The following is a 25,010-nucleotide window of genomic DNA, read 5'->3' on the forward strand; positions in this document are numbered from 1 at the left end:
CCAAAACTGCACACAATACTCAAGGTGCGGTCTCACCAAGGCCCTGTACAACTGTAGCAAGACATCCTTGTTCCTGTACTCGAACCCTCTTGCTACGAAGGCCAACATACCATTTGCCTTCTTAACCGCCTGCTGCACCTGCATGCTTACCTTCAGCGACTGGTGCACAAGGACACCCAGGTCTCTTTGCACTTCCCCTTCTCCCAATCTATTGCCATTCAAATAATAATCTGCCTTCCTGTTTTTGCCACCAAAGTGGATAACCTCACATTTATCCACATTATAGTGCATTTGCCATGTTTCTGCCCAATCACCCAACCTGTCCAAATCGTACTGGAGTTTCCTGACATCCTCCTCGCAGCTTACCCTCCCGCCCAGCTTTGTGTCGTCTGCAAATTTGGAGATATTACATCCAATTCCCTCATCCAGATCATTAATATATATTGTGAACAGCTGGGGTCCTAGGACCGATCCTTGCGGTACCCCACTAGTCACTGCCTGCCACTCGGAAAACGACCCGTTTATTCCAACTCTTTGCTTTCTGTCCGCCAACCAGTTCTCTATCCAAGTCAATACCTTGCCCCCAATCCCATGTGCCTTAATTTTGCACGCTAATCTCTTGTGTGGGACCTTATCGAAAGCCTTCTGAAAGTCCAAATACACCACATCCACTGGTTCTCCCTTATCTATTTTACCAGTTACATCCTCAAAAAATTCCAGTAGATTAGTCAAGCATGATTTACCTTTTGTAAATCTATGTTGACTTTGTCCGATCCTGTCACTGCTTTCCAAGTGCTCTGCTATTACATCTTTTATAATAGACTCTAGCATTTTCCCCACTACCGATGTCAGGCTTTTTCTCTACCACCTTTTTTGAATAGTGTGGTAACATTAGCTACCCTCCAATCCATGGGTACCGTTCCAGAGTCTATCGAGTTCTGGAAGATGATCAGTAGTGCATCTACTATCTCTAGGGCCACTTCCTTAAGTACCCTGGGATGTAGACCATCAGGCCCTGGGGATTTATCGGCCTTCAGTCCCATCAATTTTCCTAACACCATTTTCCTACAAATACTGATTTCTTTCAGTTCCTCGCTTTCATCAGACCCTATGTTCCCCGGCATCTCTGGGAGGTTATTTGTGTCCTCCTTTGTGAAGACAGAACCAAAGTATGCATTTAGTTGGTCTGCCATTTCCTTGTTTCCCATTATAAATTCCCCCGATTCTGACTGCAAGGGCCCATCACAAAAAAGATCAGGACCATAATGTTTTTCAGTGAATCAATTCTTGCAAAATTCACCAAATACAGCACACTTGTATAGATTTGCTCTATTTTTGAATGTATTTGCACCCTTCTTTTGCAAAACGTTTACTTCTTTGGTTTCCCCAACTCCATTCAATAACTGAGAGAGTCGGCTGCCAATTCCATATTGTAACCTGGACACTAGGAAATGTGCATAAGTTGATTAGCCTCCTGATTCCCGCTCCTTTTTGGGGAAGTATCTGCAGTGCACATCCTCTAGAAAACACAGCTGAGCTACGAATCTCAAGAATTTCCCAGTTAAATATTGGGAAAGCCGAAGCCATTGTTTTCGGTTCCTGCCACAAACTCTGTTCCCTAGCCATTGACTCCATCCCTCTCCCTAACATCTGTCTGAGGCTGAACCACACTGTTCACAACCTTGGTGTCATATTTGACCCTGAAATGAGCTTCTGACCACATATCCACAGCATAACAAAGAGCGCCTACTTCTACCTCTGCAACATCACCCATCTCTGCCCTTGCCTCAGCTCATCCATTGCTGAAACCCTCATCCATGCCTTTGTTACCTCTAGACTTGACTATTCCAACGCACTCCTGGCTGGCCTCCCACAATCCACCCTACGTAAACGTAAGGTCATCCAAAACTCGGCTGCCCATGTCCTAACTCACACCAAGTCCCGTTCGCCCATCACCCCTGTGCTCGCTGACCTACATTGGCTCCCGGTTAAGCAGCGCCTCGATTTCAAAATTTTCATCCTTGTTTTCAAATCCCTCCAGGGCCTCACCCCTTCCTATCTCTGTAATCTCCTCCAGCCCCACAACCCCCTGAGATATCTGCGCTCCTCTAATTCTGCCCTCTTGAGGATCCCTGATTATAATCACTCAACCATTGGTGGCCGTGCCTTCTGTTGCCTAGGCCCTAAGCTCTGGAATTCCCTCCCTAAATCTATCTGCCTCGCTACCTCTCTTTCCTCCTTTAAGACACTCCTTAAAACCTACCTCTTTGACCAAGCTTTTGGTCACCTGCCCTAATTTATCCTTATGTGGATCGGTGTCAAAATTTTTTGTCTTAAAATACTCCTGTGCAGCGCCTTGGGACATTTTACTATGTTAAAGGCGCTATATAAATACAAGTTGTTGTTGTTGCTGTTGCATGACAGATCATCAGCATAAATGTTCATCTCTTACTCTGGTGTAGCATGTGAATGAAGCAAAGTAGAGCAGTCACTGTAACATAATGCAAAAATGATCAAACACTCAAATACTGATGTTTGTAAAGTGACTGCTGTATCGAGTTGGATGCTGTATGATGGCTAATTCGTAGAGTCATTTATGAATACAAATCTGAACTCTGTCACTGAAGTCTTTATGAAGGACTACAGATGTGAACTGAAGACTACCGAATCAACAGAAGGATTATTTCTTAAACTTTTTAAGATGTCAACCTTGGTTCAGTGGTAGCACTTTCGCCTCTGAATCAGAAGGTTGTGGGTTCAAGTCCAGAGACTTGAGCACATAATCCAGACTAACACTCCAGTGCAGTACTGAAGGAGTGCTGCACTGTTGGAGGTGCCGTCTTTCAGATGAGACGTTAAACCGAGGTCCGATCTGCCCTCTCAGGCGGATGTTAAAGTCCCTATGGCAATATTCGAAGAAGAGCAGGGGATTTCTCCTGGTGCCTGGGACAATATTTATCCCTCAACCTACATCACTAAAAACACATTATTTGGTCATTAACTCATTGCTGTTTGTGGGAGCTTGTGGTGTTCAAATTGGCTGCCGCGTTTCCCTACAACAGTGACTACTTGGCTGCAAGGCGCTTTGGGATGTCCAGAGGTCATGAAAGGCACTATATAAATGCAAGTTCTTCCTTTATTTACTTCATGAACATTTATAAGTTGAATTATTGTGAAAATAAGAATTTTGGTGGAGAATTTTGCACTTGTGTGGGCTTTCTACAACACAGTGTTCTTGTGCTTGGTGCAGTTCCATAAAGAGTGAGCTTTAGATACAACAAAGCTAAATCAGGGCCACCCCGATTAGTCGATGGGTATATCCATTATAAGATGTGATACTGATCTAAACAAAGTAGGAGGATGCCAAGTTCTGCTTCTGATATATGCTGAGTTAGCTGTTCTTGAGGTACTCAGAGTTGGGAGGCGGACAAATCACCCAAGGTTCCCATTCCTCATCAGAATCCAGAGACCGTTACCGGATAGCGGACATGTATGAGCCTAGGTTAGAATAGCCTGTTAGCAGGCACGCAGACATTCGCTGGCTATGGCCACTTGAGTGGGGTACCTGAGGGTTGCTAATGCCTGGGAAACAACACCAGAGCATGAGTGCTGCCCATCAATAAAGGAGGGGAGAAGGTTGGGGGAGGGGGATAACCAAATACATATAATGTATACCTACATATACATTATTCGTACAGTATTTCCACTTATAAATGTTCATGTAGTAAAGAAAATATTCCACTTGTAGCCTAGATTTCACTTACTACTGGGGGTAAAATTCATCTTTGGTGGGGTGTAAAACGGGCAGGAGCAGATTGGCCGCCCATTATAGACCCTCCTCTTCTCCCCCACCCCCACCTCCCGCTTATTATCCTATCCATTGACTTCACTAGAAAAGAAAATCAGGTGGGATGTATAACGGCACCTGATCCACCACCACCTGTTTTGCGTCCCCCGCCCAAGTTGAATTTTCACCCCCATTATTTGGCAATGTCGTTAGTATTTTCAAAAAGGGCACATTACATGTTAAAAGCAGGTTGAAAGGTGTTTAAAACAGTAAATTATATTAACTGTCCATTTATGGCCATCTGGGAAAATTCATCAGAAATACTGGAGGCCTTGAGTGTACATGTTATGAATCAAGGAAGTAGCTGGAGGGTAAACATTCTCAAAGTAATTGTCTAAAATAAGTAATGAATTGTATCAGGGCTGAGCAGCGCAGTACATTTGTTTAACATCTGCTTGCCTTTCTGACTAGATCCTACAGGAATTAGAGTACGGCCCTTCAGTGGACTGGTGGGCTTTGGGGGTCCTGATGTATGAGATGATGGCCGGCCAGCCACCTTTCGAGGCTGACAATGAAGACGACCTTTTCGAGTCTATCTTGCACGACGACGTGTTGTACCCAGTCTGGCTCAGTAAGGAAGCAGTCAGCATTCTGAAAGCGGTGGGTTGCCCACACCCTTTTACTGCCCCCTCCCCCTCCCCCTCCCTACTTTGCTTTGAGTTAGTTGTAATTAAAACTGGATTTATTAACTTTGAGTATCCACCAGTGGGAGTTGAAACACAGTTCATAGTGCCACAGCTAGGACAGGGGGACTTGGGATGAATTACACAACTTGTGGGAAAAGGACAGAATGTTTTGTGATGTGTATATGTTTGTACTGGCTTATATTTATATCGTTGTGAATTTTTCTTGCCGGCCTTTATACAGCAGAGAAGTCTGTTCTTTCCAAACTTATCAAATGTCACAAACACTTTTGTTTTGCTGCCAGCTGGTGTTCCAAAGTTTTAAAATATCTTGTCCAACTATTCCAGTGAATTAGTTACCACCAACCCCTGAGCAGTAAGGCATTGGAAATAATTGTTGTTATGATGCCTGTACATCTGTGAACATGAACCCTCTATCTCGATAATTTAATAATGTACCTCTGGTGATAGAGTAATGGACTTTATTTTCGAGCCCAAGTTCAAATTCCAGTTTTCACTCTCTATCCTACCTCAAAGCTAGGGAACAATGGGTATTCGAGAGGAGAGGAACATCTAAAGAGAGAGCGGGAAGTGATTTAGAGAAAAAGTGGGAGAAGGGAAGAGAAGCTACAATGACAACTGGTTAGTGGCTTTTAAAGCACTTTTTAAGATAAAATGCAGGCATTGGGAATGGATTCTTTATGATTATATTTAAGATAATTGAACAGAAAAACAGGGCAGTAGCAGAGTTAAAATCGAGTTGGTCAACTTACCAGCCCATAACCACTCCCCCGCCATTTTAACTTGGGCCTTCCACTTGGTGGCCCAAGCACCTGCCCAAGTCAGACAAGAGCCTCATTAATCTATGCAAATCAGAGTCCTATCACGTGGATAGGAACCTGATGCAATCTAGAGTGCCTTCTGGGCAGAGCAAGTGCCTTGTAAGTTCCCCTTAGTAAATCTAGTGGTCAAGAAGAAGATGGCCCAAAAATATAGACCTAAAATTATTACCCAGTAGGTGCTAGTCTCTTACCATGAAGTCATAGCAACTCTACAATTGATCAATTTGGCATAATTTGCCAGGGAAGCCCATTAAAGCAAACAGTATGGCCGGAATTTTCTTCGGGGGGTGGTCCAAGGCCAGGTTTCCCGCAGGCCCTGCTGACTTTACCAGCAGGGCTTAATTTGAATGTGAGGCCTCAGTTTCCCGCTCGCAGCCAGCCAGCTTGAGAGGCTGGCTGCGGGCGGGTAGGCCTCAGTTGCGAGTGGTCGGTCCGGGGTTGGCAATTGGTGGGGGGTCGGCAATCGGCGGGAGGGGTTCAGCAATCGGGAAGGGGGTCGGCAATCGGGAGGGGGGTGAAAGGATCAGCGGGTGGGTTGCAGGATCGGCAGGGGATCGGGGATCACGGTTGGGGGGCGTCGGCCAGGGATCGGGAGGGTGGTGGAGAATCGGCAGGGGGGCCGGAGGATTGGGGCCGGCCTCATCATCATCGTTTGGGGTGGGTGGGAGCATGGGAATGCGATTGGAGGCTTCGTGAGGGGGTCTCCGATCGCGGGCGGGTGGGTACGGTCGGGACCCTAGATCCAGGAGGTAGGTATAAAGCCACCTACCTCCTGGATGCAGCAGTCCCCACCTCGGTTTAACTGAAACCTGTCCCCAGGCAGTTAAATTCAAAATGGAGGCGAAACTGGAGGCTTCCAGCCTCATTACAATATTTAAATTGAAGTAACGCCCCCCCCCCACTGGGAGCGGGTTGGTTGTCCGCCCCCGTCCCACCTCCAGCAAAACCAGAAGTGGACGGGTTGGAGGTGGAATCAGGTCGGGAATCCCGTTTTTAACAATTTAACTGACCCCACGCTCCAAACCCACCTGTTTTTTTTAATGGGAAAATTAGTCCACTAGATAATTAAATATGTTTCTGGAAGAGATTGAGTGATATGATAAGAAGGTAAATGGGTGAGAGTAAGATCTATTGGACCAAATGACCTGTTTATGTTTCACATTTGAAGGGAAAACGGCACATGTCCACGTTAATATAAAAAGAATTTGTAGCACTGGCATTAAGGAAAATCTGCAATTTTCTATTCCATTTTTCTTTTAATACATATTTCCAACATATTTTGATCTTCACAACCAGATCTTAGTTGTCTTCTTTCACTTTTCTATGTTTATACTCATTTCCTTCATTTTCTTTTCATTTATTCTTGTCTTTCATTACTTTGTCTTCCATCATATTTTCCACCCTCTTGCTCTCTTATTGATGTGATTTTCCTATTGTTAATTTGAAGGAGTGACAGCCTTTCTAAGCCCTAAGTCTTTGGCTCATTTCTTTGATGATATCAAGCTGGTGCAGAGCCAGGCAGTTGGCTAAAGCTTCCCTGGACTTACCTATCCGCAGTATTAAGAAGCTCTTTTGCTTTATCACCAAATCAAATGCACAACTTTCTTTTCTCATCAAATGCAGTGTTTAAAACAGGTACAATGAAAACTCCTAAAAGTGCTGCCTCACACTGGGCAATGGTTCCATGGATGCTAAACACCTTCTCATACCTCTCCTAACAGCCTATTCTTCAGATTTAAGTGTAGACAACACATGCTAGCAGGCTTCTACCTTGGAGGGCATCAGGGCCTATCCTCAGCCAATGTCTTTCCCAATGTACACATGCACATACATGTTCCAGTTAGAGTTATTGGATAGTGATCAGGAGCAGGAGCCCTTGCTAATTTTTGACCCTCCATAGCTCAGAGGTGCAAAGCTCAATAGTAGTGCCCCTACTACAGCCCTCACTGAGATCAGCTAATGCAATACACACTGATCAATGATCCTGGGACCTTGCTGGTCTGTATGGCTCAACAGCACACCAGACAATACATTTAACCGCTAAAATATACATTTTTAAAATTTCACCTTAGGGCAGTAAACTTTCAGCAATATCGATCCTTAACTTCCTATTGTCAGACTTTGGAGCCCTTTAACAACTGCTTCTGGAATCTATCTGTGCTTCACAGCACAAACACTAAATTATGGTGCAGTTGTAGGCTAGGCATTTCTGCTCAGAAAGGAAGGTGAATCTGATGATGAATAATCCATGCACTAATATGCACATCCTATTGGCCAGTTACAGAGCACCAAGTTGAATATCCTACCTCAAAGCTGGGGAAATATGAGTAGTTGAGGGGATAGCAACATCTACAGAGAGAGAAAGATGTGTTTTAATATAAAAAGTGGGGAAAAGGAAGAGAAGCTACAGTGACAACTCAACAACAACACTTTATTAGGTTTTCACCAAACTAGACAAATAAGACTCATGTTGGCAGTGAAGATCAAATTGTCGGGATGAATGTACCTCTGTCTAATTTTGCTTTTGTAAATGCTAACTGGTTACCTCGATACCTCAGAAATACTCCATCAGGATAGCCGCCAAAATCCAAGAGGGTCACATTAGAGTTGGCTCCCTCTGTGCTGACCAATCTCAATGTTTGTGTCTGTAACCATTTAACAGTTATACATTGCTGAAATGAAACATGCGAATTACATTTCAGCAGGTGACAAAGCTACTCCCAGGATCCATTTTATGGCATACATGTATCACTGCTTGCATCATTCTGGTTCCATTTGTTTATAGTTACTTGCATGTGGCATTTCTATGACTTTTAGCCTGTTTTTTTCCCCTCTTCATCAAGACAAATAAAAGTACTTTTTAGGAAGACATGACCCTTTCCCCCTTTCTTATGCGAGATAACATTGTGTCATTCTGGCGACTTTGCAAAAGTTCAGTTGAAGTATCACACTGACAATTTTGTTTGGTTTTACACGTAATTCTTAGAGCCAAATGAAACCAAGGTTTGAGTGGATGCTGCACTTTTCACTTCAATGACACGTGATTATAATGGTGGTAGTTTCTAATTGTCCGACTGAGACTGCTTTCAAAGCAATTTCTAAGGTCTTTATCTATCAATGCTTTTTTCATGGGAGAGTTTTCTTGGGAGCATTGCTGGCTTTTACTGTGTCATTAGTAATCCTACAATTAACAAAGTATGAGTTAATATTGCGCATAGTAGTTGCCACAGTAACTGCAGAGCGTCGAGTCCTTGTAGCTTTTGTTGTCTAGCTTCTGTCGGTTGTATAGGTAGAGAACAGGAAGAGGCACTGGAATTAAGTAGGCGACTGGGGAGATTTATTTTTGTATGTTAACTGGGGATTTGAATTGGAAGGTTTGGTTTCCTAACATTGTGCAGCTTGACATTTGATCTTGGATTATGACACAGTGTTGTCTATACCATCTCCCAATAGCTTGGACAAAAAAAAATAGTTACACTACTTCTGAATTATTAAAACAAACCACTGTGCAGAACTGACAAGGAAGGGCATGGTGTTCTATGAGGTGTAGGTATATTTACTTTTAATTGCCTATACACAAAAATTAATTATTAGCAATTGTAGGTCAGATAGCCAATCGCTGGGTGTATTCTCCATTAGTAGCAGTAACCAGCAAACTAACATACTCAGATGACTGATGGGATGTATTGGCAAAGTTTAGGGTGTATTTCATCCAAACAGTAAATTATAAAAATCAAATGGTAATTTACCTGTGTCAATGTTGGCATTTGCTAAGGGCTAGACCACGGGCAATATTGACAGGTGTGAGAGCAGGTTCAATGATGATCCTTTGACCTAAGAGGACGGAGCAGATAGCTATTTAAAATTAAGAGAAAGATATATGTAAACATTTAAAATAATTGTTATTTTTTAATTTTTATGGAGTGTTTTAGCCAGTTGTCCCCTTTATATTTTTGTATTTTTATCCCTTTTACTTCTTCTACCTGGCCTGATGTCTACAGCCAAGAGCTCAGGTGCACGAGCTGCACCCAGGCTGCTCCCAGTGCCTCTTGTAGTTGACTGCAGTAGAGCTCCACCCCTTCCTACTCCAGGTGCACTCTTCTGATTTTGGGTGATTCAACAACTCAACTGTAACTTAATAAAACTTTAAATAAAACTTAACAAATTAAATTAAAATTTGATTGGCCGGGGTGATGATGCACTCTAGTCCCCGCGGCGCCCACCGGTCGCGGAAGGCCTCAAGCGTGCCGGCGGACCACTTCAGGTGTAACTCCTTTCCAAATGACCCCCTGCCCCCCCCCACCATCTGGGAGATACTGCAGCCTCTGCTCAGCATTTAACTCAACTCAGTCAGCAACTGAACAGAGTGAGATTCAAACCTGCATCCCTAAGATAATTTCAAGCTACAAACTGTACAATACAACATGCATTTAAAGTTATGAACATGGAATCAGGAAAGTAAATCTAGCATAAAAAAGATTCTAAACCTTGGTTTTGAATGGTTTAGGTATATTTAAGGTTTGAAATGAAAAATAAAATGACAGATTTAACTAGAAGCTGAATAACTGACTACCAATTTAAATGTAAGTGCAGGTTAAAATCAGCAAGTGGTGGCTCCAGGGCGGGTAAGTAACCTGGGTGATTTTAACTGCCTGGCCGCCTGGTTTTCGGCAGATGGGCAGTGTTAGAATTATACACAAGGACATTGAATGAAAAGCAACAAAATGATGTTGGGGCAGTAATTCCTCCCCAAACGCGTGAGTACGGAAGGGGTACTCACGCGTCTGGCCGGAGGAAATGCCGGTTTTCAGCATGCACAGCGCATGCGCTGAAAACCGGCATTTCCTCTCCTCTAACCCAAGAGGTGAAGAAGCTAGCGCATGCGCTGTAGGGGGCAGCGCGTGCGTCTTGGATTTCCTCTGTTTTGGGGGATTTGCGCATGTGTAAAGGCCTCCGGTCTTTACGCTTGTAAAAAGCACATGTAAGTATTTATTTTTACAGGTAAGTGGTGTTTTAGTGTAATTTAGAATTTTTTTTTCCACAGGTTTATTATTTTAAAGAACCTACAATAAGGTAAGTTTAGTTTTAGACCCTTTTTATTAAAAATTTATTTTTTTCAAAAAAAAAAATTATTGTTTAAATTATTTTTTTAACTTATTTATACTTAATTTAATGATTGGGATGTTTTTTAAAATGTTATTTAAAGTTTAAGTAGTGTTTTGGGTGCAGTACTTCTCATGAGTTTGACAGTTCTTACTCTCAAACTTATGAATGAAGTTTCCCCTCCCCTGATTGGCTGAACAGTGCTCACCTGATCCCAGCCGGCACATCGCACTAACTACGCCGCTGGGTCAGGTTAGCACAGTGCGCCGACATCAGAACCTGGCCACTGAAAGGAAATCCACTACGGGCCAGGTTTCAGATGTCGGCGCGCAGGGTGAGTGCACATCGGGGGCTTGCACGCGCGGCAAGCCCCCGACACCAAGTTCTGGGCCCTTGTATTTGTGCAAGACAGCCTTCTAACATGACTGATTCCATCTAGGGATTTATACTGGGGAGAAGAAGTTGTCACTTTATACAGGTGGCCTTTTGAAACAGGTTCTACTGTAGGGGGCTGTTGGGTACAGAGGGTAAGCATGCTTCCCTTCCACCATTAGCACCTGGGATTGAATCCAGCCCAGGTTGGAGCAATGAAAGTCTCCCCTCTCTACCCATTGTAAGGGGCCTACATGAAATTAATTTGAGACTGTCTAAACCAAGCTCCTAGTGGGTTCAGGCCCATAGCATAAAGCTGTTCATTGTTCAAAAATAAGTTTGACCGTATCAATAGTTGGTATTGGGTTTGGAAAATTCACATTTGTGCAGCAGATGGTGTAAGAACATAAGAAATAGAAGCAGGAGTAGGCCATTTGGCCCTTTGAGTCTGCTCCTCCATTCAGTAAGATCATGGCTGATCTTCTACCTCATTTCCACTTTCCTGCACTATCCCCATATCCCTTGATTCCCTTAATATTCAAAAATCTATTGATCTCTGTCTTGAATATACTGAACGACTGATCCTCCACAGCCCTCTAGGGTAGAGAATTCCAAAGATTCACCACCCTCTGAGTGAAGAAATTTCTCCTCATCTCAGTCCTAAATGGCCGACCTCTTATTCTGAGTCTGTGACCCCTGGTTCTAGACTCCCCAGCTAGGGGAAACATCCTCCCTGCATCTACCCTGTCAAGCCCTGTAATAAATTTGTATGTTAGTGTGCTTCTGGGGCTAAGACATACTGCTGGGCCAGAGTTGAAGGAGCTTTGTAATTGGGCCATGCTGTACTTGGCCTGCTTGATGTATGTACTTTCCCTGGAAAATGCAATAAACCTAATTTGGAAAGGTTAATTATTGCTTAATTTAGGGAGAGCAGTGATGTCTGAGTTAAATGTAGTGACATTCCAAAATGTTTAGTAAAAGGCTTTAATTAGCTAAGTAAATGGCCTAAACCATGCATTAGGTCGTCGTCGTACGTGTCTTCACACTGTTCCCTTTGGGGAACTATATGAAGTGGTGGAAGGATTTCCTGGCCGCGATTAACGCTCCTTCCGTGACCATAACCATCTTCGTACCAGCCATTAGGGTGGTTCGTCCTATGGCGGGAGGGTTTTACAGGCTCCCACAAGCCATACGAGGGGGGGGGGGGGGCCACCCACACCCACACCCATAGACGCAAGTATCCCGCTGGATGTCAACCCAGAATTTAGAGCCGGAGCTCCGACTCCACTTGCCGGGACTGTCTGGAGCGGGGTTTGAAACCCTACGCCTTCTGGCCCAGCAGCGGGGATACTACCGCTACGCCAAAGGCCCACTCCTATGCATTAGGTTATATATTATATTCTGAGTGTGACTATTGTGGAATAAATCCACTCACTTAAGTGAAAAAAGCAAAAGAGAAATTGCAGTAATTCACTGTACACGCTACAATGTATTTACAGAAATACTCTAACCATAATTAATTTCCATTTATATAAATGATTTGGTCATAGCCAAATAGGAAGAATGCAAGATAGACAGGTTAGCAGAGTGGTCTGTTAGGTAGCAGATGCAGTTCAATGCAGAGAATGTGAAGTAGTACATTTTGGGAAGAAGAACAGTGAAAGGAAGTATACCCTATGACATGAATCTGTCATTCATGTGGAAATGACTTATGAAGTAATACTGGGCGGCCTGCTGGTGGCACTGTCCAGGGAGAGTATAAATACTCGGGCATGGGCCCAGCTTGTGCAGGACATTCTTTAACAGGAACTAGTGAACAACTAGATCTCCATGTTGAAAAACAGTTGATTAAAGCCTTGTTTAATACTCAGACCAAGAGAAACCTAGGGATGTAAATGCATAGCTCTTTAAAGGTAAGAGTGCAGATTTTTTAAAAAGCCATAAAATATGGTGCGTGGGCTACTGAGGTCCGATTTTAACTCTGTACTAGTTTCGGGTGAGTGGGCAGCAGTGTGAGTTACATACTCACTCATTGCTCCAGAATTGAGGCCTTGGGTATTTTAATTCCCAGGCCTCCGTTAAATCCTGCCAGTCACCTTCCCACCTGTTCCAGTCAAGCAGTTGGTGAGAAGTGGCATAAAATCGAGCAGCACGGAGGCCACCCGCCGACAGCGGGTAAGTGCCGTGATTGGCTGCTGGGGCCATCCCGTGGTGGGGTCTCACAATCGGGAAGGGGGAGCAAATCTGTGGCCCCACAAGGAAAGTATAAAACTTATCTGTTTGGGCTGCTTTTGGCCCCAGATTCTCTTCCCCACTGTCTTCACATGGCAGGGAAATCACTGTGGCCTTCCGCTCAAGCTGCCGAGCTAAATTTGCAGTCGGGCCCCGACATGCATATCTATAAAAGGCCACTGCCAGCATTGGGCGGGTATCCTCACCGCCTGCTCAGTAGAGCAGGTTAAAATCAGTAAGTGGCGGCTCCAGGGCAGGTAAGTAACCTGGGTGATTTTAACTGCCTGGCCGCCTGGTTTTTGGCAGATGGGTAGCGTTAGAATTGCCCCTCTGGTTTTTATACACAAGGATATTGAATGAAAAGCAACAAAATGATGTTGTATTTGTGCAAGACATTGGTTAGTCCATAGCTGAATACTGCTTACAGTTCTGGCCATCTCATTATAGTAAAACTATTAGAGCCATAGGTATAGTAAACATGCATTAAAATAATACCAGGAATGAGAAGCCATTTCTTCATTTTCAAGTTTATATCTCAATGTAAGAAAGCACAAATGTTCTTTCAGCCCCTCCGCAAAGGTAATCAAGTGACATTCTAGAAGATCTATCTTCATTATTCGCTCTTAACCAGTTATACTCCATTGAATTACATTATCATGGCATCAACAGTTCAGGAACCACCATGTTCCACACAGTATTTGATCATCTCTATCTAAACATAGCCTTATAACCTTGATCCCAGTCAAACTAAATATTTATCCAACTCTCTTTTTGAGCAGTTAATTGGCATGATATTAAATACTATTTCTGAAGTCTATTCCACATATTCATTAGTGTTTGGGAAACAAAGATCTTTTCCAATCCACCCCCCACCCCCTGCCCTACTCTTCTGAAATCACCAGCTCATGCTGGAGTACAATTTCATGGATGCCAGCTGTCCTCCACTACCTCATCTGAATGACCACTCTTCGTTTGTGAGTGAGTATTGGCAGGCAGTATGAGGCATAACATATAAGCCTGATCCTATCCTCACCCAACATCCATGCCTGCACACTTTTCAGGAGGCTCACTGAATAGAGATCCCCTGGAGGAACTTTGCCATTTTTCTCCTACCCTGTCACTACTCCAGTGATCCTGCGACCAATTGTGGTGCCCCTGTTGTCACCCCTGTTGAGATCAGCTGACCCAACACAGGTCAAGAGTCAAATTGATGCCTTCCTGGTCTGTATGGCCTCAATACCTCAACGAACAGTGGGATAGATTTTCTTCTTCACTGCCTGGCTAGTAATCTGGTGGGTCAGATTGCCTGGGTTTTATAAAACTGACTTGATTTTCATTGCATTTACTTCAATGAAATTGAAATCAGGCAGGTTCTATGAAGGGCGAACTATCCGCCCCGCCAGATTTCTGCCCATGCAATGAAGATAAAAAGCTACTGCAACTCCTTTATCCACTGAGCCACCTGAGGAGCTCAAAAAATGTCTTCTACACCTGGAATTTCCTTGTCTGTTCTCCCAATCAGTGGAAACCTTTCAGGAGCGAAATTAGGAAACACTTCTACACACAAAGGGCAGTAGACGTTTGGAACTCTCTTCCGCAAACGGCAACTGATGCTAGATCAATTGTTAATTTTAAATCTGAAATTGATAGATTTTTGTTAACCAAAGGTATTACGGGATATGGAGCAACGGCAGGTATATGGAGTTAGATCATACATCAGCCATGATCTCATTGAATGGCGGAACAGGCTCGAGGGGCTCAATGGCCTACTGCTGTTCCTATGTTCCTAACCGAGTTTCTGCCAATCTTCCATTAAAGTTCCACCAGCCAATCGGGAGAACCCCAGATGTAATTCCCGAAGTTAGTTGTTAACCTGTCTTAAGACTTGCTGTTTTTAACCTTGTATCCTCTAACTTTGTCTTCACAATCTAAGTTCAATAATCTGCTTTCTTCTACAGAGGTAATTTCAAGGTTTTTCATAAGATCACACGATTGGTTCACATGAAGAAAGCCCTCTGGCCCATTTGATCTCACTCTCTCAGAATACCAAACCTACTGCTTTCCCATTACAGCATCTAGTCATTTCCTAAATGAGTCAATTGTCTCGATTTCAATTACGCTTCCTGGCAGTCCATTCCAACTGTCGACCACCCTCTATGTAAAGAAATACTTCCTGGCATCTGTCCTTTGAAGAGTTTCTGGTAGCCAAACATTACAAGAGTTGGAAACTCAAGATGTACATTTTCAGGAGCCTGAGTGATTGTCAGACTGAACACAGAGCGTACATATCTGAGAGCAGTTTGGGATACATCCTCATCAGGATATTTAGAGTTGGGTTTGGTGTCACAAATCCCGGATAATTACGTCCTATACTGGCAAAATTTCTGACCACTTAATGGTTAACATAGCTTTAACAAAAATCAGTCACTTTTACAATTCCAAGAAACAGATATCATGATGTATTCACCCTTATTTTGATGTCTTTTAAGACTTAAACTAAACTTGCTTCCTGCAGACATGCTCTCCCCAACAGTCCTCGGATAAACTGATGAACAGAAAAGCCGCAGCACTTTAATTACCTCCAAAGCATCTGTGAGGTATAAATACTACTCTGACTCAAAGAGCCTCCTTTACTCACCCTTGCTGCCTGACCCAAGCCCCTCCTAATGTTGGACCTGTATTTTTGGATTGTTGCCTAGTCCTTATTGTTGTCACTGGCATTTTTTAAAACTAAAACTTGTCTGTAAGATTTGACTTCAGACAGTGCATCCTGCACGAATGTGTTCCTACATGTAAGTGGGAGCTACATCATGTTACTGCTCTGTTGTTACCCAACTGAAGTTTATTGGAAAATACTCTGCGCACAAGTGCATTTTCTATGAAATAACTTGCGTCAAATATTTTATCGTACATTTTACGTTTTTGATTTCAGTTCATGACGAAGAGCCCAAATAAACGCCTGGGTTGTGCTGCATCACAAGGTGGGGAGGAGGCCATTAAACAGCATCCATTTTTCAAGGAAATTGAGTGGGTGCAGCTGGAACAGAAGAAAATAAAACCTCCATTTAAACCAAGGATTGTAAGTACCATCATACTGCAGTTCATTTACAGTGAAACTCTTGTGAAACACAGTACAAATGTTTCTCAGAATTATTGAGCAACTGTTCATCGATTTAACGTGCACACGTTTATTACCACCTGCAACACATAGAAATTAAACAGCTAGCATGACAAAAACTTTAGGTGAGCAACAACCAAAGGACAGATACCGTTTCTTGCCATCCCTGATAGCAGGAATGGGGTTATTAGCATGTTCGAGGTGGGTGCATCACTCCTGTAAGGACATATCAGCAGTTTACACCCCAGTGGAGGCCTAGTACGTTGGAATGGCACCGTCCTGCTCTAACACAGCTGAGGAAGCCTGGGAAGGGAATCAACAGAAATATGGTTGCATAACATCGATTACTTTTATTTGCTCAATTTTTAAAATGTTGTACTGAAAATAAATGTTACTGTTTTGATTTTCTGTAAGCTATTGCAGATTTAGGTGCTACATTTTAAGTGCAATGTTTTGCTTTATATCAGTTGTACCCTAGCCTGGTGTGAACTAATATTCTCCTTCAGTGTTTGATGGTAGTGTTAGAAATAACAAGCAATGGCAGATTCATGCAGGGTGGACTGAAGAGTTTCATCTTTTGTGCTGTCAAGCTATATACTTTCAGCTTTGTCTTTAAACAAATTGAGAAAATATTTGAAGTTTCAATACATTTAATTTGGTGATTTACTTTCCTGTTTCCCTTCCTTCAGTGTCCTCGTGCCATATCCATTGTAGGTTGGAAACAGCACTTCCAGCTTTCTGACAATGCCCCTGTATAACTGACCAGTAAGGGGTATGTGGGACTGGGCCTGAGCGACTGGCTCTGTAATTTTCCCTCTCTGTTCGGAAATTTGGAGCTTCAGCATGGTGCCTATCCAGAGCGGTGAGCGGTGGCAGGTTGGAGTAATACAACTCTGTGCCACATCACCAGCCCCACCACACCTCCTTTAAAAATGACAAGTAATGCAGTTTACGTGCATACACTCTGATAATGCCACTTAATAATGTATTAAGAACATAAGAAATAGGAGCAGATGTCGGCCATTTGGCCCTTCGAGCCTGCTCCTCCATTCAATAAGATCATGGCTGATCTTCTACCTCATCTCCACTTTCCTGCACCATTCCCATATCCCTTGATTCCCTTAATATTCAAAAATTCATTGAACTCTTATCTTGAATATACTAAATGACTGAGCCTCCACAGCCTTCTAGGGTAGAGAATTCCAAAGATTCACCACCCTCTGAGTGAAGAAATTTCTCCTCATCTCAGTCCAAAATGGCCGACCCCTTATTCTGACACTGTGACCCCTGGTTCTAGACTCCCCAGCCAGGGGAAACATCCTCCCTGCATCTACCCTGTCAAGCCCTGTAAGAATTTTGTATGTTTCAATGAGATCACCTCTCATTCTTCTAAATTCTAGAGAATATAGGCCTAGTCTACTCAATCTCCCCTCATAGGACAATCCCCCCATCCCAGGAACCAGTCTGCTGAACCTTCATTGCACTCCCTCTACGGCAAGTATATCCTTCCTTAGGTAAGGAGACCAAGGGGGAAAAATTCAATTGCTTAGCGCCTCCCGTTAGCACGCTAAGAGGGCACTAATGGGGCGCTTATCAACTAGCGCCCGGGCGCAGTGATGTTTGCGCCGCTTGCGAAATTGACCAGACATTTTGCGGCGGCGCTAAACACTACCACCATAATCTCCTGCGCCCGCAGATTGTGATGTCAGTCGAGCGTGCAACGCCCCGGTAGTGCCCCGGACCGGATATTGAGTGGCGCCCCCTGCCTTACCACCTGCCACTAGCAACGACAGGTTGAGGGGAGCGTTTTGCAGTCGGGAAGGGACTCGGGGAGCACTATTTAAAGATGACCGCTTCCTGCCTTTTTTTGTCGGCGGCATTTTTGCACCACGCATTCTGAGAGAGAGAGAGACTTTTGGAGAGATTCAACGCTGTGTGAAGGAGTTTTGGGTACTGAGCAGCACTTTGCAGGTTCATTTTGATTTGACCTTCCTTGCATCGATTTAGAAGAGACTATGGGGGCTGCACTCTGAGCATTTTCCCTGGGCCTCACCATTGTTCTTTCCAGCAGATTTGATGTACAGGTCTCTCCAGGCTGAGATTCAAGGCTGCAATGAGCAGGATGTGGATGGAGAGCAGGATCGACCCTCCCCTTTAAGAACTGGCCGGCACCAGTGTGTCTGTGTTCCATTGCTGACTGACATCACATGAGCTTCGTCAGCGCTCTGAGCAGCGCCTCACTCCTCGGCCTTTGCGCTTTAAGACAGGTGTGTAGCACCTGATTTAGCGCTCCAATCACCTCCAGGGGCAATAAAAGCCAAGTTTGCAGTTGGAGGCGATAATTAGCGTCAGGCGCTAAACTTTGCGCCCGGCCAATAATTGCGCCCCAAACGGGGCGATACCGAATTTCTCCCTCCAAAACTGTACACATATTTCTAAAAAAGTTTGCAGTAACAGCTTTGATTGACTGCATTCACTGAGGTAAAATAATCAATAATCAATTTAAAAGTGTTAAATCTGGAGGCAATGAACTGAGTAGCTCACTTGTAGCTCTTAATTAAACAGTTAACATTTTAAACTCGTGGTCATAGTGCAGCAACTATCATTGATTACAGAAACCCTGGAGCTGTAGGAAACTCAAGCAACACTTACACCTGTGAGCATGTTACTTCATGGCAACAAAATAATTTAGACATGACACGTATTGTGTCAAGATAAGGTGCTAAGGTCCAGAAAGGTTTGCTTCAATGAAGAAATTCAACAGAATAGAAAAACTGGTGTGAATTTCAATTGAAGGTGTCAGCTGAAAAGAAAACCTAGGACCGATTTCAAAGTAACCTTGTTACATATCCTGTGTACACATTTTGATTGAAGCTTTGTGCCCAGGAGTAAGAAATTGGATAAAAGGCATTCTTCAAAGCCAAAGAAATATTGCTGCTATATATAGATATACTTGCAGTGACATTTCTCTTTCTAGGTTGCAACAGGCTCTACACTATATTAAATCTATTATGAATAATGGTGTAAATATAGAGTCATTAAACTGGTTCATAATTATTTCAGAATTTATGACAAGTCAATGAACTTGCATTAGTCCTTTTAGAAGTTAATACAGAACTGATGGTTGATAATGCCGGTAGCTATCTAATTTATTTTAATTGGCCTTATTTAAATAATAATACCTCTGAATGATTACTGAACGCTGCATATTTATTAACAGTTGTTAAACCAAAATGCGGTTATAGTCAATGTAGGGTTCTACAGCAGAGCAGGATGAGATTGACAGCAGAGTTTTTCCAAAAGTAATTTAATATTTGATGAGAGCAATTTTTTTTTCCAATTTTCTCTCTTGAACATGATAACTGATGTCGGAGTATGTTTTCACGGGTATCAAAAACGACTTGGTACTTCACCAAGTAACCATTCCTCTTTGTGTATACAGCCATAGAGGGCAACACAGTCAGAGCTGCTTCTGTTCTTATCAAAAGTGTTACCTTTGAATAGACTGCAGCCTGAAGAAACTTCGGCCTAGAAATTGGGTTGAGGCGCCAAACTGGCGCCAAGTTTGCCTGAGCGCAGGATTTAGCGCAGCGTTCGAGTCTTCAGCGATCGTCCGATATTCAGTTTCATTGCCCCTAGAGGGAGACGGGGCGAGGCCCGAGGCGCTCCGCGTCCTTCTTAGGGCGCTGAAACTGAATATCGCAGCGCAACGTGCCGCAGCGCCACACGCTGCGGCATGGCATGCTGCGGTACTGCAGGCCTTCCTCCCATTGTTAAGGGGGATGGGCCTGCAACAGCGCGATCCCTGATCGCGAATGCCGGCAAAAGAGCCTGGCACCGAGGAGAAGTGCCGGGCTCTCGGGAAACAGCCGGCAATGCCGCGGGGGGGGGTGGTCAGGAGGCCGGGGACGGAGGTGCTGGCAGGCGGCCGCCGAAAAAGGCGGCCGCACCGCACCTCCACCTTAACTTGCGCTGCTGCCAGCACAGTAAGGCCCTGTGAATCGGGCGCGGGTAGCGAACGGCGCAACTGCGGCGTTCGCAACCAAATATCGTGAACGGGGCGCGAATGGGGCGCTGCGCACACCGATGACGACATCAGTGGCGGCGCAGCGCAAAAGGCTAATGCCACCATTATCGCCCCAACTCAATATCGCGGGAGGTGCAGCCAGTGGTGCTACAGCCACTGCCTGCCTCTTTAGGCGCTAACAAGTGGCGCTACTCACCCAATTTCTCCCCCTTGACTTCTAATCTCCCAACACTCTCTTTAGAGAAGAAATGGTCCCTACCCTGCACATTTTTGTGACAACACAACCAAATAATGGGAATCATCTACTTAAGAAACATTGGACCAACATTGAAGGCCAAGTGCTTTCTCAAGCTGTGGGTGGTGGAACAGAGGGAATCATTCCTAGCTGCTCTCACACACCCTTAGTGGCCTGCTCAAAGTGCCATTGGATAAGACCTTTGAGGAGCAGTTCCTGTGCAGCATGGTGACACTAGAAGAGTAGGAAGAAAAATATTCACACCTCTGATAAAACTTAGTCCTGCTGAACTGCCGAAAAATATCTTTTTTATTTAATCTGTTGTGTTCAATTGATCATTTTGCATCACGACAGAGACTCCACATTGCTTCTTTCCATATGCGGCTCAAACAGAGGGGAGGATGGTTCCAGTGAGCCTGATTATACATCACTCACACACTCTGCACTTCTTCTGATGAAATGGGCGGACACGCGGCAGATGAAGTTTAACGCAGAAATGTGGAGTGATACATTTTGATAGAAAGAATGAGGAGAGGACATATAAACTAAATGGTACATTTCTGAAGGGGTGCACGAACAGAGAGACGTGGGGGCATGTGTGCATAAATCATTGAAGGTGGCAGGGCAGGTTGAGAAAGCAGGTAAAAAGGCTTACGGGATCCTGGGCTTCAGAAATAAAGGTATAGGGCTGGATTTTCATTGAGGAGGCGAGTAGGAGGCGGGACTACAACTTTCGGGGTTGTACTCCCGCCTCCATCGAGTTGTAGCCAACCCACGCGATTTTGACTTGATTGACCTTGTTGAGCCCGCCCAGCAGGCTCAGCAGGCCAATTAAGGGCCACCCGGCAACAGGTGACGTCACAGATTGATATTTCATCTGTCAAGACCTTTTGACAGATGAAATATCAGTGTTTGACAGCTGTCAAACGCTGACAACCTGTACTCTAAGTTAATTCCTTCCTCTCAGGATGATTTAGAGATCTCTCCGGAACAGAAAGCTGAATGCTGCAATTTTTGACAGATCGCGGCCATTCTGCTTTCTGTGCCGGTGAGATGAGGGACTCCCGAGACCTGAAGGAAGGAAGGCTGTAAAGGTAAGTAAAACTTCTTTAAACACACCAAACACACTTACCTCTGCACTCATGCACCCATCACTCACCTGAACACCGGACATCTCGACCCCTCCAAGCCCTTCACCCCGACGGCCCGCCTCGCTAACTTGGCGTGGTTTGGAGCCGTCGGGAATCCCACACTTCAAGAATGAAAATAGGGATTAGGCTAAAAACTGCCTGTTAACTACCTGTTAACAGGCAGTTAATTGGCACTCGGGGAGGCGGGTCCCAGTGCGGGTCGGGTACCCGCCTCCTTTGAAACTGGCATGGAGGTGGGTTGGGGACGGGATGGGTTCGTGTCCCCCGATTTCAGGATTTTAACCCCCCACATGCCTCCAATCCCGCCTCCACGGCCCAATGAAAATCCTGCCCATAGAGTACAAAAGCGGGGAAATTATGATGAACCTGTATAAAACACTGGTTCGGCCCCATCTGGAGTACTTTGTCCAATTCTGGGCACCACACTTTAGGAAGAATGTGAAGGCTTTTGAGAAGGTGCAGAAAAAATTTACGAGAATGATTCCAGGAATGAGGGACTTCAGTTACGTGGATAGACTGGAGAAGCTGGGGCTATTCTCCTTGGAGCAGAGAAGATTTTGAGGAGATTTGATAGAGGTGTTCAAAGTCATGAGGGGTCTGGACAGCGTAGATAGAGAGAAACTATTCCCATTAGCAGAGGGGTCGAGAACCAGAGGACACAGATTTAAGGTGATTGGCAAAAGAACCAAAGGTGACGTAAGAAAAAACTTTTTTATGCAGCGAGTGGTTAGGATCTGGAATGCATGTCCTGAAAGGGTGGTGGAGGCAGATTCAATCGTGGCTTTCAAAAGGGAGGACACGGCAGCCTCGCAGGGTGCAGCCGAATTTCTGCTGCTGGGCGCTAAGAGGTCGCAGCGCACACCGATGGTGTCATCGCCAGTGGCGCCCAGGACGCTACCGGCGGGGGCGCGCTGCTATTGGGTAGCGCCTCAGCAACGCCTTGCCCAATTTTTCGGGAGGCACTTTTTTCGCTGCGCCGCCCCCCCCCCCACCTTTCCGGGCGATAAGCCCTTTGCGCCCCGTTAGTGCTCCGCAGAGGCACTAACGGCAGGCACAGAGGAGCTGAATTTCTAGCCCATTCTGTTTTTCTATTCTTCCTACCTCACATTTCCCCACATTATACTCCATCTGCCACCTTATTGCCCACTCACTTTACCTGTCTATATCACTTTGCAGGCTCTTTGCGTCCTCCTCACATCTTACTTTTCCACCCGGCTTTGTATCATCAGCAAACTTGGATACATTGCACTCGGTCCCTTCATCTAAGTCATTAATATAGATTGTAAATAGCTGAGGCTGTCAAGACTAATCACATTGTCTTCTGCTCTTAACTTATTATTTCCCAGGACCTCATATATGTGCAGTTGCTCATTTCTGATGGTACCTATAATCACCAGGCTTTTAAATCTCAAATAAAAACAGAAAATGCTGGAAATACTCAGCAGGTCATCCAGCATCTGTGGAGAGAGAAAGGGGGCGAAATTCAGTTGTTTGCGCCAGCCGTTAGTGCCTTAAGAGGGCGATAAGTGGGGCGCGACGAGACCTGCGCCTCTCGCGACATTGAGCGGCCATTTAGCGGCGGCGCAAAACCGCAACGCCCGCTCAGCTGCGCGCGCAGATCCTGACGTCATTTCATGGTGCAACGCCCTTGGGGCGCCCCGAACCGTAACTTCAGTGGCACTCCCCTTCTTTCCGCCTGGTGCTCCCAGCGACTGGTTGACTGGAACGGTTCCCAGTCTCTGTGGGGCTGGGGGGGTGCTATTTAAAGGGGGCTCTTCCTGGCTTCTTAGTGGTAGCCATTTTTGCACCACTCCTTCTGTGAGAGAGAGAGATTTGCAGAGAGACAAAGGGAGAGAGCTTTCTGCATTGACTCAGCGCTCACACAGGTACTTCTGGCTTCAGGCCAGAACTTTGCAGTTGGATTGATTTTTCAGTGCCATAGCCTTGAGTGGCCACATATTATGGGGGCTACAATGGGTGGAAACGTTGGGTTTCTCCATTGCATTGAGAGGGCTCAGAGACGCAGAGAGAGAGTGCCAATCATGGCCAGACGGAGGAGGGCCAACAGGCGTCGACACAGGAGACCTTACCCTCCCAGGGTCTTCCGCCAGCAGTTCTCCGACGTCAACATGTCTGAGGAGCAGTGTATTCGGAGGCTTCGATTCAGCAGGGAGGTGGTCACTGAGCTGTGCCACCTGCTTCAGACAGATCTGCAGCCTCAGCTGAGGAGCAGGACGTCTCTTTCGGTGGCAGTGAAGGTGACAGTGGCTCTCAACTTCTATGCCACCGGCTCCTTCCAATCCGCTACTGGGGACATTGCCAATGTCTCCCAGTTCGCGGTGCATTGCTGCATCCGCCAAGTCACGAATGCCCTCTTCAAAAGGAGACGTCAGCACATTTCCTTCCCCATGACCCTGGACAAGCAGCAAGAGCGCGCAATGGGATTTGCAACAATAGTGGCCTTCCCCATAGTCCAGGGCGCCATTGACTGCACGCATGTGGCTTTGCGGGCGCCTCAAGAGAATGCCAAGGATTACCGCAACCGGAAGGGGTTCCACTCGTTGAACGTGCAGTTGGTGGGTGACCACAGACAGCTGATACTACCTGTCAATGCCCGCTTTCCAGGCAGCAGCCACGACGCCTTCATCCTGTGCCAGACTTCTGTGGCAGACCTTTTCGAAGCCCCGGCTCACTCAGGAGGCTGGCTTCTCGGGGACAAGGGCTATCCTCTGTGCAATAACAACAGAAAATGCTGGAAAAACTTAGCAGGTCAGGCAACATCCGTGGACAGAAATTTGAGTTGACGTTTCGGGTCGAACCCTTCTTCAAAACTGGAAAGAAAAGATAGATCGGAGGCAGGGCTGCGATCGGACAAAAGAATAAAAGAAACAAAAGAAGTAAAAAAGAGACAATAAAAGGTATTAGAAGCTAGACGAGATGGTAATAGGCTGAGATTAGGTGTACTGGCAGGGCAAGAGATAGCTGCCAGGTGTGAGAGAGAAACAAAAGGAAAGGGGGGGGGGAAAAGGAGTGGAAAAATTACAAGAAAAAATGAAATAGGGGCCGACGTTATGATCTGAAATTGTTGAACTCGATATTGAGTCCGGAAGGCTGCAGAGTGCCTAATCGGAAGATGAGGTGCTGTTCCTCGAGTTTACGTTGAGCTTCCGTGGAACAATACAAGAGGCCAAGGACGGTGAGGTCCGAGTGGGAATGGAGCAGTGAATTAAAATGACAGGCGACCGGAAGCTCAGGGTCACCCTTACGGACTGAACAGAGGTGTTCCGCAAAGCGGTCACCCAATCTGCGTTTGGTCTCCCCAATGTAGAGGAGACCGCATCGTGAGCAGCGAATACAGTATACTAGATTGCGAGAAGTACAAGTAAATCGCTGTTTCACCTGGAAGGGGTGTTTGGGGCCCTGGACAGTGGGAAGGGGGGAGGTATAGGGGCAGGTGTTA

The 25,010-nt window shown here is 45.2% G+C and overlaps 1 protein-coding gene across 2 annotated transcripts in view; it reads left to right on the forward strand.

Annotated features, from left to right (window-relative positions):
• Positions 1 to 25,010, forward strand: part of LOC147121072 (protein kinase C epsilon type) — a 788,174-nt gene that overhangs the window by 751,290 nt on the left and 11,874 nt on the right. For both annotated transcript variants that reach the window (XM_085980505.1, XM_085980511.1), the window contains 2 exons: positions 4,259 to 4,447; positions 15,952 to 16,098. In XM_085980505.1, the coding sequence (XP_085836631.1) occupies positions 4,259 to 4,447; positions 15,952 to 16,098 (336 nt within the window). The remainder of the gene's footprint in view (positions 1 to 4,258; positions 4,448 to 15,951; positions 16,099 to 25,010) is intronic.

This window comes from Somniosus microcephalus, chromosome 3, assembly GCF_052327205.1.
Source record: "Somniosus microcephalus isolate GS21.2 chromosome 3, FLI_Smic_1.0, whole genome shotgun sequence".
NCBI classification, from domain to species: domain Eukaryota; kingdom Metazoa; phylum Chordata; class Chondrichthyes; order Squaliformes; family Somniosidae; genus Somniosus; species Somniosus microcephalus.